Raw genomic sequence first — 14,181 nt, 5'->3', positions numbered from 1 at the left:
TTTATTAGTACTCTTACTGAGTTAGGATGGAAAGCAAAAACCAAATCAAACATAACATGTCAAAATTCCAATAATTAGGCCTACCTTCACTCCCCTAATAAAACCTGTACACAGTAAATTTTGCAGAGCAAAATATACTCTGCCAGGATAACATTTGGTCCAAGTCCACATACAGTTAAATATACTCTATCACGGTGCTAAATCAATTCTATAACAGGGCAAAATCAACTCTTTCATGGTGTGAATGACTCTTATTGGAGTTGAAAAATGGTAGAGCTGATTTCACTCAGAGTGTATTTAGCTCAATTTGGACTGATACCAAATGTTATCATAGCAGAGTATATTTTAATCTGCAAAATTTACTGTGTAGCTCAAAGATGATATTACACAATATGTAGTCTTGAATACTTTCTGAAATGTGTATGAAAAACAGACTGTCAAAATAAACACTCTTTCACACAGAACAGGTTAAAATGACTGAGTCAATTCCTCTTCTTCTGGTAAAACAATTATTTCCAAGAGGTTTTAACAATTTCCATAGAATTTAACACCAATCAGAAGTAAATAAAAAAAAAACTTTTTATAGATAAGGGGTCACCACTGAAACTTATCCCTATACCAGCAGCGGCCAACACCCTCTTCTTGGGCAAAAATGGAAGTCCAAACCTCTAAAATATTCAAATATCCACGTTGAAATGTGCAGTATACATCTCACCTAACATATATTTGGTGATTTTATTTGAGCATCTACACAGAAAACTGACACTGTTAATCGGAATTCCGAATGAACTCCATTATAACATGTTTTAGGTGTGTCACAAACACGGAGTTAAAATGACTTGTAAGCACAGGATTCCAGGCGGATAAGATCCATTTTCATAAAGTTGACATCCAAATGAACAATTTGAAACCTAATTTGTCTTATAAGACTATGCAAGGTATCTCCATTTTTAGGGTCTTTTTGGAGACTAGTCTGCTCACCTATAGGGAGGTGTTCCAGACATGGGAGGAGACCCCAGGGAAGAGCAAGGATGAGGTGGAGAGATTATATTTCAACACTGGCCTGGGAACACCTCAGGATCCCCCAGTCACAGGTGGCAAATGTGGCCAGGGAAAGGGAAGTTTGGGGACCCCTACTGGAGCTGTTGTCACTGCAACCTGATCCCAGGACAAGCAGTTGAAGATGAATGAGTGTTGAAGACATCAGGTTTTATTAATGATACACGGTTTGGTACATGTAAAATACTTCCTTTTTTCTTTTTTTTGAGGGTGAGGTGATTGTATTCATATACGACGTCTGTGAGAAAAGTAACGGACCTTATTAGTTTTTTCAAAAACTATATGGATTTGAATCACGTATGATTACATGCATGAACCCTCGTGGGCATGCGAGAGTTTTTTCACGCCTGTCGGTTATTTCATTGGCCTGTGGGCAGTCTTTGAGTGAGGAGTGGCCCACCCTCTTGTCAATTTTTTCATTGTTTAGGAATGGCTCAGAGACTGCTGCATTGTTTGATAAAAATTTTTTCAAAACTGTAAGGCACAACTGAGTGGACACCATTCGATAAATTCAGCTGGTTTTCGGTGAAAATTTTAACGGTTGATGAGAGATTTTGGAGTTTTACTGTCGCCGTAACGACGGCCCACGGCGCCTGATGGCAATCTGCGCTCCGAGGTGGCGTCGTCTCACTGTTTCAAGCTGAAAACTTCCTAATTTCAGGCTCTGTGGACCCAAGACGTCGTGAGATAACAGAGAACTTTCAGAAGAATTCGGGATCAGGAGTTTATCCAGACATTCCACTGTTAAAGGAGATTTTGTAATGAAAGAACGTGCAGGCAGATTCGCATGTCGGGCCGGACCCGACCGCGGGGGGTCGCCACAGGAAAAACACCTCCGTTAGAAACCTTAACGGACAAGTTGCAACATGCCCAAGCTGTTAAACAATTTCTCAGATACTCACTTGTTGAAAGCCATCAAAAGCCGCCTGAATTTTACAAATGGTTTTCAACACGGAGGTGTTTTTCATGTCTCGGAGCAGACGGATTTGCCACGTCGTCACTGATCCGACTCGGCAAATTCGTCCGCACGTTCTTTCATTACAAAATCTCCTTTAACAGTGGAATGTCCGGGTAAACTCCTGATGCCGGCTTCTTCTGAAACTTCTCTGTTCTCTGACGACGTCCTGGGTGAACCGAGCTTTAAATTAGGATGTTTTCAGCTCGAAACAGCCAGACGGACGCCACCTCCGACCGCGCCGCGCCGATCCGCTTTGTGGGCTGTGCTTAAAGCGAAAGAAACTCCACAATCTCTCATCAGCCGTTAAACTTTACACTGAAAAAATGAGGTGGGCTTCATAGATAATTGGCAAAGCTTCTGGGGAAAACCTGGTCTTGTTAGGAGAGACGGCATCCATCCCACTTTGGATGGAGCAGCTCTCATTTCTAGAAATCTGGCCAATTTTCTTAAATCCTCCAAACCGTGACTATCCAGGGTTGGGACCAGGAAGCAGAGTTGTAGTCTTACACACCTCTCTGCAGCTTCTCTCCCCCTGCCAACCCCTCATTACCCCATCCCCGTAGAGACGGTGTCTGCTCCCAGACCACCAATAACCAGCAAAAATCTATTTAAGCATAAAAATTCAAAAAGAAAAATAATATAGCACCTTCAACTGCACCACATACTAAAACAGTTAAATGTGGTCTATTAAACATTAGGTCTCTCTCTTCTAAGTCCCTGTTGGTAAATGATATAATAATTGATCAACATATTGATTTATTCTGCCTTACAGAAACCTGGTTACAGCAGGATGAATATGTTAGTTTAAATGAGTCAACACCCCCGAGTCACACTAACTGTCAGAATGCTCGTAGCACGGGCCGAGGCGGAGGATTAGCAGCAATCTTCCATTCCAGCTTATTAATTAATCAAAAACCCAGACAGAGCTTTAATTCATTTGAAAGCTTGACTCTTAGTCTTGTCCATCCAAATTGGAAGTCCCAAAAACCAGTTTTATTTGTTATTATCTATCGTCCACCTGGTCGTTACTGTGAATTTCTCTGTGAGTTTTCAGACCTTTTGTCTGACTTAGTGCTTAGCTCAGATAAGATAATTATAGTGGGCGATTTTAACATCCACACAGATGCTGAGAATGACAGCCTCAACACTGCATTTAATCTATTATTAGACTCTATTGGCTTTGCTCAAAAAGTAAATGAGTCCACCCACCACTTTAATCATATCTTAGATCTTGTTCTGACTTATGGTATGGAAATAGAAGACTTAACAGTATTCCCTGAAAACTCCGTTCTGTCTGATCATTTCTTAATAACATTTACATTTACTCTGATGGACTACCCAGCAGTGGGGAATAAGTTTCATTACACTAGAAGTCTTTCAGAAAGCGCTGTAACTAGGTTTAAGGATATGATTCCTTCTTTATGTTCTCTAATGCCATATACCAACACAGTGCAGAGTAGCTACCTAAACTCTGTAAGTGAGATAGAGTATCTCGTCAATAGTTTTACATCCTCATTGAAGACATCTTTGGATGCTGTAGCTCCTCTGAAAAAGAGAGCTTTAAATCAGAAGTGAATGACTCTGTGGTATAACTCACAAACTCGTAGCTTAAAGCAGATAACCTGTAAGTTGGAGAGGAAATGGCGTCTCACTAGTTTAGAAGATCTTCACTTAGCCTGGAAAAAGAGTCTGTTGCTCTATAAAAAAGCCCTCCGTAAAGCCAGGACATCTTTCTACTCATCACTAATTGAAGAAAATAAGAACAACCCCAGGTTTCTTTTCAGCACTGTAGCCAGGCTGACAAAGAGTCAGAGCTCTATTGAGCTGAGTATTCCATTAACTTTAACTAGTAATGACTTCATGACTTTCTTTGCTAACTAAATTTTAACTATTAGAGAAAAAATTACTCATAACCATCCCAAAGACGTATCGTTATCTTTGGCTGCTTTCAGTGATGCCGGTATTTGGTTAGACTCTTTCTCTCAGATTGTTCTGTTTGAGTTATTTTCATTAGTTACTTCATCCAAACCATCAACATGTCTATTAGACCCCATTCCTACCAGGCTGCTCAAGGAAGCCCTACCATTATTTAATGCTTTGATCTTAAATATGATCAATCTATCTTTGTTAGTTGGCTATGTACCACAGGCTTTTAAGGTGGCAGTAATTAAACCATTACTTAAAAAGCCATCACTTGACCCAGCTATCTTAGCTAATTATAGGCCAATCTCCAACCTTCCTTTTCTCTCAAAAATTCTTGAAAGGGTAGTTGTAAAACAGCTAACTGATCATCTGCAGAGGAATGGTCTATTTGAAGAGTTTCAGTCAGGTTTTAGAATTCATCATAGTACAGAAACAGCATTAGTGAAGGTTACAAATGATCTTCTTATGGCCTCGGACAGTGGACTCACCTCTGTGCTTGTTCTGTTAGACCTCAGTGCTGCTTTTGATACTGTTGACCATAAAATTTTATTACAGAGATTAGAGCATGCCATAGGTATTAAAGGCACTGCGCTGCGGTGGTTTGAATCATATTTGTCTAATAGATTACAATTTGTTCATGTAAATGGGGAATCTTCTTCACAGACTAAAGTTAATTATGGAGTTCCACAAGGTTCTGTGCTAGGACCAATTTTATTCACTTTATACATGCTTCCCTTAGGCAGTATTATTAGACGGTATTGCTTAAATTTTCATTGTTACGCAGATGATACCCAGCTTTATCTATCCATGAAGCCAGAGGACACACACCAATTAGCTAAACTGCAGGATTGTCTTACAGACATAAAGACATGGATGACCTCTAATTTCCTGCTTTTAAACTCAGATAAAACTGAAGTTATTGTACTTGGCCCCACAAATCTTAGAAACATGGTGTCTAACCAGATCCTTACTCTGGATGGCATTACCCTGAGCTCTAGTAATACTGTGAGAAATCTTGGAGTCATTTTTGATCAGGATATGTCATTCAAAGCGCATATTAAACAAATATGTAGGACTGCTTTTTTGCATTTACGCAATATCTCTAAAATTAGAAAGGTCTTGTCTCAGAGTGATGCTGAAAAACTAATTCATGCATTTATTTCCTCTAGGCTGGACTATTGTAATTCATTATTATCAGGTTGTCCTAAAAGTTCCCTAAAAAGCCTTCAGTTAATTCAAAATGCTGCAGCTAGAGTACTAACGGGGACTAGAAGGAGAGAGCATATCTCACCCATATTGGCCTCTCTTCATTGGCTTCTTGTTAATTCTAGAATAGAATTTAAAATTCTTCTTCTTACTTATAAGGTTTTGAATAATCAGGTCCCATCTTATCTTAGGGACCTCGTAGTACCATATCACCCCAATAGAGCGCTTCGCTCTCAGACTGCAGGCTTAGTTGTAGTTCCTAGGGTTTCTAAGAGTAGAATGGGAGGCAGAGCCTTCAGTTTTCAGGCTCCTCTCCTGTGGAACCAGCTCCCAATTCAGATCAGGGAGACAGACACCCTCTCTACTTTTAAGATTAGGCTTAAAACTTTCCTTTTTGCTAAAGCTTATAGTTAGGGCTGGATCAGGTGACCCTGAACCATCCCTTAGTTATGCTGCTATAGACGTAGACTGCTGGGGGGTTCCCATGATGCACTGTTTCTTTCTCTTTTTGCTCTGTATGCACCACTCTGCATTTAATCATTAGTGATCGATCTCTGCTCCCCTCCACAGCATGTCTTTTTCCTGGTTCTCTCCCTCAGCCCCAACCAGTCCCAGCAGAAGACTGCCCCTCCCTGAGCCTGGTTCTGCTGGAGGTTTCTTCCTGTTAAAAGGGAGTTTTTCCTTCCCACTGTAGCCAAGTGCTTGCTCACAGGGGGTCGTTTTGACCGTTGGGGTTTTACATAATTATTGTATGGCCTTGCCTTACAATATAAAGCGCCTTGGGGCAACTGTTTGTTGTGATTTGGCGCTGTATAAAAAAAAAATTGATTGATTGATTGAAAACCAGCTGAATTTCTCGAATAGTGTCCACACGGATATCCCTCACCGGTCCTGAAAAAATCTGATAAAGCAACGCGCGCCGTCTCCCTGCAGCTTCTCAGACAAAGAGATTCCGATGGGAGGGGGAGTCCACACCTCACTCAAAGCCTGCCCACAGGCGAATGACGTCACAGACAGGCAGTGGTGGGCACACTTCCGATAATCCGATAACAGATAATTATCGAAGATAATGTTTTCATTGTCGGATTATCTTTTTAGATAAATTTAAAAACCATCATCGGACTAATTATCTTCCGATGAATTACCGTCTGATAACGTTTAGACCGATAACGTACTAAACTAAGCTGAACAGTGAAAGACATTTTTAAAACTGTTAAAGCTGTTGAGACCTACCTGTTAAAAGTTTCCTAATAGGCATGTTGTTCTGTCCTCTGCAAACAGAAACCACTCTATCATCTGTAAGCAAAGAAGAACTGGTGACCAAAAAAAAGTTATTTCCTTTAACACCATACTAATATAATCGCAATGTTACCAAGTCATCCAGAGGCATACATGTTTAACTTATGGTTCAAATTTTAACCACTCATTTTAGACAAGTTATTTAAAATTATTGTCATGTCTGAAGTTTATAAAGTGAAAATATCAGATATATGTTTTCGTTTTAAAGTAATGTGCTACTTTTTAAGGTTTTGTAAGCACATGCTGTGCCAGGCAGCAATGCATTATGGGTAGCATAAGGTAATCTCAGACGTTCACGACAGGACAAATGCATTTCAGACACTCTGTTCAGGGTCCACAGATAACAGCATTAAACTCTAGTGCCTAAAACTCTCGTGAATATATTTTCTGGGTTTATAGACGTTAGTGTATTTGCGTTTGTTAAATTCCACGCATCTTAAATGTAGCAGACACGGATTTTCTGGAATTTTGTTTGACATTTTTTCAAGGCCGCTACTGCCATCTACTGGCCAGGAGTGTTCATGGCAGTATTAAATGTCTGGGTACATGGTTGCTCTCAAAGTGTTGGTATTGTCCGTTGTCCAGGCGCTTTTTGTGTGCATATATTTGTTAACTTTGTATTCTAAAACTACGATTAGAAGTAATTCCGACTCCTTATCGGTCCACACGAACGAGGTTGGCGCCATGTTTTTAGTTTTTGTGGAAGTGACGACAAGAGAATAAGGCTCCTGACTGGACAGAATTTTAATCAGTATCGCCACCCAAAGGTTTGGCAGACTAATTACAACACATTTATACGGTTCGATGTGGATGGATTTTTTTTTTTTAAACGACGTAGTGTGGATGAAGTTTTTTCCCCAAACTGAAAGGGTAGGATATTCGGTTTTACAAATACCCGACAACGTGTGTACATGGCCTTATGTCTGTGAAAGGCACTATATAAATAAATTTACTTACTTACTTACTAATATTGAGTGCACGTTTTACAACATCATAAAAGTTTTAAAACATGCAATTGCGATGACACTTCCAGGGCTCCGTAAAAATGCCTGTTTTTACAAATAAAAATGGAATATTTTACAAAAGCACATTTATCTTTAAACCAACACACGACACACGTCACATTAACGTGTTGGTTTACATAATGGATTACTGAACCAATCACTGTTTAGCACGTTTAACCAGAATGCTTTGCGGTCTGTGTTTGTTACAAAACCTCAGAATTAGTGCCTTAGTCAACATTAAAAGATATATGTTATATTTTAACTTTGTACAAATGACAGAATTGACATTAATGGAGTTATTCTATCAGTATTTTCAAAAAACATAAGTTAGTATGACTATTTTTCAAGACCTCCGCCTGACCGGAGTGTTGAAATTGATAGGGAGCTGGCTTTATGGCTGCTCTTGGTGTGCCTCTGTGGTGGGAGTGTTGTTGTAAACAAGAGCTTCCAGCAGGGGCAGGGTGTTAAAAGAAAAATGATTATGATTAGTAAAGAGTTGATTTCGTGGGTGCTCTCAGGATTTGTCTGTGCTGCTTCCTGCAGGGAGCAGCATGGTCAAACATTCTTGCTTATTCTTTAAGTCTTTTACCGCTTTTAATGCTTTCAAAAGCAATCGTGTTAAAAATCAATTTCAGTTCTTTAGTAACTGCAAATGTCCCATAGACAACACCGGAATTTATCGGTTATCGATTATCTGTAACTTCCGATACATTTTTGGGTGGTTTATCGGTTTATCTTTATCAAAGATAACTTTTCAGTTATCTTATTATCTGTTATCGAAGTAAATTTTTTTGTTATCTGTGCCCACCACTGCCGACAGGCATGACAAAACTCACGCATGCGCACGAGGGTTCAAGCTTGTCTGACGTAAAAACATATGAATCAAATCCATTTATTTTTTGAAAAAAATAAAAAGGACAGCTTTTTTTTTAATCACAGGCCTCGTATACTCGCAGTCTAAAACTTTTAACACTATAGAATAAAAAGCACTTTCATTCGAAGTTATGAAAACCACAGTTAGCTACCAGTTCCAAAACTACCCGGCACTACATGGGTGTGAAGGGAGATCCATTACAGCAAATCGTTCGAAACGGTTCATTTTCCTTTCGGCCATCTCCTGATTTTACAGTTTGCCTCTACACTTAAGTTGTCACGGTAAAGATTGATCGGGACAACTAACATCTTCCTTAAATCCAATGAGTGTCACCACAGTCTCAACAGCAGATCCACTATTAAGCATCCTTGGTTATATGACAGGAATTATTGTTGAGACTTTTCCCCACTAAACATATACTTACACAACACATCACGCACTCCCCTTTACTCGCTTCCCATCTAAACGCAAACTCTTTCCCCCACTGCTCTTTTTTTCTAATCTGCCATCACACGGACCAGATGTGCAAATGTTTCTCCTTGTTGCTACTCAAGCTCCGTTCCAAGAGCAAGGCAGAGTGAGGGGAGAGGAATATTTGACTTCACTCCACGGGAGACCAGTTTCATAAATTTTGGCGGCTGCACAACGGTGAAAAAGGTAGCTGGGCCTGCTTGGCCGGGGGAGAATGTTGACAGCATACCAAACAACATGATCCTAATGAGTTGGAAAATCCCTGGCCCTCCAGAGGACTGTCCAGATGCTACCGCCATGAGAAATGCTACTGTTTTATTGAATTCAGTCTCCCCTCCCTTTCTTTAACAAGGGGCAAAATTTATTATTTGACCATTAAGGCATCTGAGGCGACATGAAGCGTGAAATCATTTCGGAGTTAATTTGCACTCAGGTGAAGGTCCACTACCCCACACTGAGCTTGGGACAAGGGTATGCCTGCTTGACCTGCGTGACTGGGTACATGGTTGCCTATATTTGGACAATTTGCGCTTCTGGTACAAAGTCTGTAGCCAATTTCTTGCAAACAGCTATCAGGTTGCCCTGTTCTGGTTGAAGGATTGTTTGGCACATGATGTGCCGAGCCCTGGGAAATAACCATAAATCTTTATATTAGAGTCAAATCACTGTAAAACACAGCCAGTTCCATATATCTCCTGTGACAAAATACTGGCAGTAAGGAAGAACTTTTATTTTATAGAGAACTAAACAAACAAAGCACAATATAAATGTACATGGGGGGGGGAGCTTTTAATAAAAGCAACTACACCGACAAATGCAATAGCATCTCATGCAACAGTCTAGAGTGGTAACAGTCTACACAGACGGTGGTTATTTGATTTTCTGTGAGGGGGAAAACAAACTGGTTGCTGGTTCAACTGCAGCACAATTTGTTGCTTGAAGAAATAAATACAATTCTTCAGTATGGATTGCAAAGTTACCAATGGAACTATTCTCATAAATCATCAGTAATAAAGCCATTAAGAAGAAACAACAATAATAATAGTAATAATAAAAATAAAGGGAGCGCATAAGGTAAAAACCTTCACTAATATCCTCAAAAAATGTATTTTTTAGCCTTATTTCTTTCATGGAAATCCAACGCACAATGAAACCGAGGGTGTCCGTGGGAAAACAGCAGTTTTGCATGAAAAAAAAAGCTGGAAGCTTTGTAGCTTCTGTAAAGTATTTCCATGTGAAACCATACTTCACATTGGGAATGATTTGACTGACCAATGAAAGTAGGAGATGCATGACAAACATTGTGAAACTCATAGATGGATGTCAAGCTGTTTTCATCTTTGTAGGATTACTCGATTCCAACCACACCTTGTTCTTAATCCTTCTCAGCAAAGACCTCTGCAATATGAACAAATCAAATACCAGGTTTTGTCAAATGACATCCAAACACACACTCCAACCTACTCTGGGCCAAAGAGGTCAATAAACAGTCTGGCTGCCCAAAGCACATCTGAATAGAATTAATGTCAAATGATGAATGAATTACTACAAAATTAGCATAATCAAAATTATCTAAGCATTTTTATGAAGAGAAGAAGAATTTTTCAAAAATATGCAACATTTGTTGAGCATTTATATGTTGATCGAGAGACGCCTGGAAAGAGCTTACAGAGTGGTGAGGTCACTGAACAGACGCGTCTGGCGATGGCAATATCTTTGCAGGAGAATGAAGGTCTAAGTCTTTAGGGTTTTGGTGTTTCCCTTCTTTCTGTATGACTGTGAGACTTGGACGCTAACCAGTGACCTAAGGCGACGACTGGATGTCTTTAGTACTGTCTCTTCAGAGATACAGCTGGAATGACTTTGTGTCAAACAAACAGATATTCAGGGAGGCTCAGATAAGGAGTATCAGTTGCATTATGAGGGCACATCAGCGATACAACAATTTGGCCATGTGACTCTAGGCATGATCCAGCAGTGCGATGGCTCAGTGTTGAGGATCACAGCATCTGCTGAAGGCCAAGGAGATGCCCCTGTTTCACCTGGCTGTGGCCTTCAAGAGGTGGGAATGGACAGATTGTCTACCTGGGTGGTTGCCATCCAGGACCCAGTGCAGTTCAGTGGCGTAGTGGATGCAGTGATGTTTGGCTTCAGGGCGTGGTCCCAGACTTCAGTAGCATATGCTCATAAAAAGTACCATATTTCAACTGCAGCTACAAGATACAAATTTTAAAAATGGCTGTTTAATTTTAGTGTGAGTTGAAATTCTGAAGGTCGACTGAACAACTGTTTAATTTAAAAAGTAAAACAAAGAGGTAATTATGGACATGGCAACATACAACCCCAATTCCAATGAAGTTGGGACGTTGTGTAAAATGTAAATAAAAACAGAATACAATGATTTGCAAATCCTCTTCAACCTATATTCAACTGAATACACCACAAAGACAAGATATTTAATGTTCAAACTGATAAACTTTGTTGTTTTTGTGCAAACATTTCCTCATTTTGAAATGGATGCCTGCAACACGTTTCAAAAAAGTCGGGAAGGGGCAACAAAAGACTGGGAAAGTTGATGAATGCTCAAAGAACACGTGTTTGGAAACAGGTGAGTGTCATGACTGGGCATAAAAGGAGCATCCCAAAAGGGCTCAGCCGTTCACAAGCAAAGATGGGGCGAGGATCACCACTTTGTAAACAACTGCATGAAAAAATAGTCCAACAATTTAAGAACAATGTTTCTCAACATTCAATTACAAGGAATTTAGGGATTCCATCATCTGCAATCCATAATATAATCAGAAGATTCAGGGAATCTGTCGAACTTTCTACACATAAGCAGCAAGGCCGAAAACCAACACTGAATGCCCGTGACCTTCGATCCCTCAGGCGGCACTGCATTAAAAAACGATATCATTGTGTAAAGGATCTTACCGTGTGGGCTCAGGAACACTTCAGAAAACCACTGTCAGTTAACACAGTTGCTCGCTACATCTACTAGTGCAAGTTAAAACTCTACCATGCAAAGCAAAACTCATACATCAACAACATCCAGAAATGCCGCCGCCTTCTCTGGGCCCGAGCTCATTTGAAATGGACAGACACAAAGTGGAAAGTGTGCTGTGGTCTGATGAGTCCACATTTCAAATTGTTTTTGGAAATCACAGACGTTGTGTCCTCTGGACAAAAGAGGTAAAAGACCATCCAGATTGTTATCACCGCAGGGTTCAAAAGCCAGCATCTGTAATGGTATGGGGGTGTGTTAGTGCCCATGACATGCGCAACTTATACATCAGTGATGGCACCAACAATTCTGAAAGGTACATCCAGGTTTTGGAGCAACACATGCTGCCATCCAAGCAACGTCTTTTTCAGGGACGTCCCTGTTTATTTCAGAAAGACAATGCCAAGACACATTCTGCACATGTTACAACAGTGTGGCATCGTAGTAAAAGAGTGCGGGTACGAGACTGGCCTGCCTGCAGTCCAAACCCGTTGCTCATTGAAAATGAGTGGCACATTATGAAGTGCAAAATATGACAACGGAGACCCTGGACTGTTGAACAACTGAAGTCTTACATCAAGCAAGAATGGGAAAGAATTTCACCTACAAAGCTTAAACAATTAGTGTCCTCAGTTCCCAAATGCTTCTTGAGTGTTGTTAGAAGGAAAGGTGATGTAACACAGTGGTAAACATACCACTGTCCCAGCTTTTTTGAAACCTGTTGCAGGCATCCATTTCAAAATGAGCAAATATTTGCACAAAAACAATAAAGTTTATCAGACTGAACATTAAATATCTTGTCTTTGTGGTGTATTCAATTGAATATAGGTTGAAGAGGATTTGAAAATCATTGTATTCTGTTTTTATTTACATTTTAAACAACGTCCCAACTTCAATGGAATTGGGGTTGTATGAAATATCTCAGACTGAATTCTAAGGAAATGTGTGCCTGAGCATGAGCAGGAATCAAACCCAGGTTTATATATTGGCAGCCCAACTCTGATCAAACTGAATACCTGCTCACGCTACCTGTCTGTGTGCATGGACAAGACACTTCATGTGAGTTGTCCCAAATGGGTACCAACCTTGGTCAGGGAGTAACCTCTGATAGTTCACATTGTGGAATCTGGGGATAAATCCCAGAACCAATGGGCATCAGGGCCTAGGACTTACTATTGGTAGATATGTATTTGTAGCAAACCACTGAAACTTACGTTTAACGTTAATTATATAACGGCTGAGTGGATCCTTGTCATGTGATTGGCGATTTGTATGTCACGTGACATGAATTACTCCTCCCCTGTGTGTTGTGTTACATTTAGCGTGAAAATTTGGTTCCATATGTTCTGTATCAATGCACGCTGCAAACTCCACCCATGCATGCACTAGTGGGGGCGGAGTTTAGCTAAACATTGCAGAGTTTGTTTTGCTGATGGATGACCATTTGAACGAGCCAATTAACGGTGCTAACTCTTCTAACACACACACACACACACAAAACAAACAAACAAATCCACTACGCTGTAAGCCATCTGAAATCATGAAGAGCTGTTAGGATGAAGTTAGCATGAAAAGCTGGGATTATTTCTGGGGTTATTTTTTTTGCTGGACTGAGGAAGTACACAAAGTCTTTTTTTTTTTTTTTTTTTGGAAGTACACGAAGTCAGTGCACAGCATCACGGGCTACATCGACAGAATTATTTTTGAACTAACTGTTTTCCAAGTTGACTGAGAACAATTTTGGACTCCTATTTAAAGTTTGTGCTGGACTGTTTGACGTCAGAGCACCAGTGACGAACACCAAAATGTAAGTCCCTTTTCTGTTGTTTATAAATGAATAAAACATCAAATGACAAGGATCTATTTTAGCTGTTATCTAAAGCAAACAATGAATGTTTTTTCATGTTTTTTTCTTTCTATCTTCGCCTTGTTGAATGGAACATTTCATGTTTCACCTCAAGAAAATATTCATACCACTGAACTCATAAGCATTCATTATTTGTATGATATTTTAGGTTTACTAAATGTAAGTATATGAATTTTTATGAGGTGGTCACTAGAAAAAGGAATGAGAGCTCTGTTAAATTTACAGTCTGCTGCTGGAGGATGTCTTTACCTGCAGTTTTATACACCTTGTTGAGCAGGACTTCGCTGAGCGTCAGCGGGGCTCCTTTCAGCACGCTGTGAGTCCAGCTTTGGCAAATCGTATTCAGCACAAGCGTCTGGGCCCGTGTGGCCTGTATAGTGAAGTGAGGAAGCTCTAAAATGCACTCTGTGGTGGGGACTGAAGACCACTTTGTCCTGCAAAATAAAATGAAAAAAAAAAGGTCCAAATGAATAAAAGATATGGAAATAATGAGTTTAATCAAGATGGGTTAAAGAG

General features: G+C 40.0%; 1 protein-coding gene across 1 annotated transcript in view; it reads right to left on the bottom strand.

Moving 5' to 3' along the window:
• The window catches only part of LOC117513625 (vacuolar protein sorting-associated protein 13B-like), a 1,146,044-nt gene that overhangs the window by 928,987 nt on the left and 202,876 nt on the right, over nucleotides 1-14,181 (bottom strand). The window contains 1 exon segment of the mRNA XM_034173849.1: nucleotides 13,915-14,099. Coding sequence (XP_034029740.1) covers nucleotides 13,915-14,099 — 185 coding nt within the window.

The sequence above is a fragment of the Thalassophryne amazonica genome, chromosome 7, assembly GCF_902500255.1.
Source record: "Thalassophryne amazonica chromosome 7, fThaAma1.1, whole genome shotgun sequence".
NCBI lineage: Eukaryota > Metazoa > Chordata > Actinopteri > Batrachoidiformes > Batrachoididae > Thalassophryne > Thalassophryne amazonica.
The sequence above is the reverse complement of the archived record's forward strand: the minus strand, read 5'-3'. Positions and strand labels throughout refer to the sequence as shown.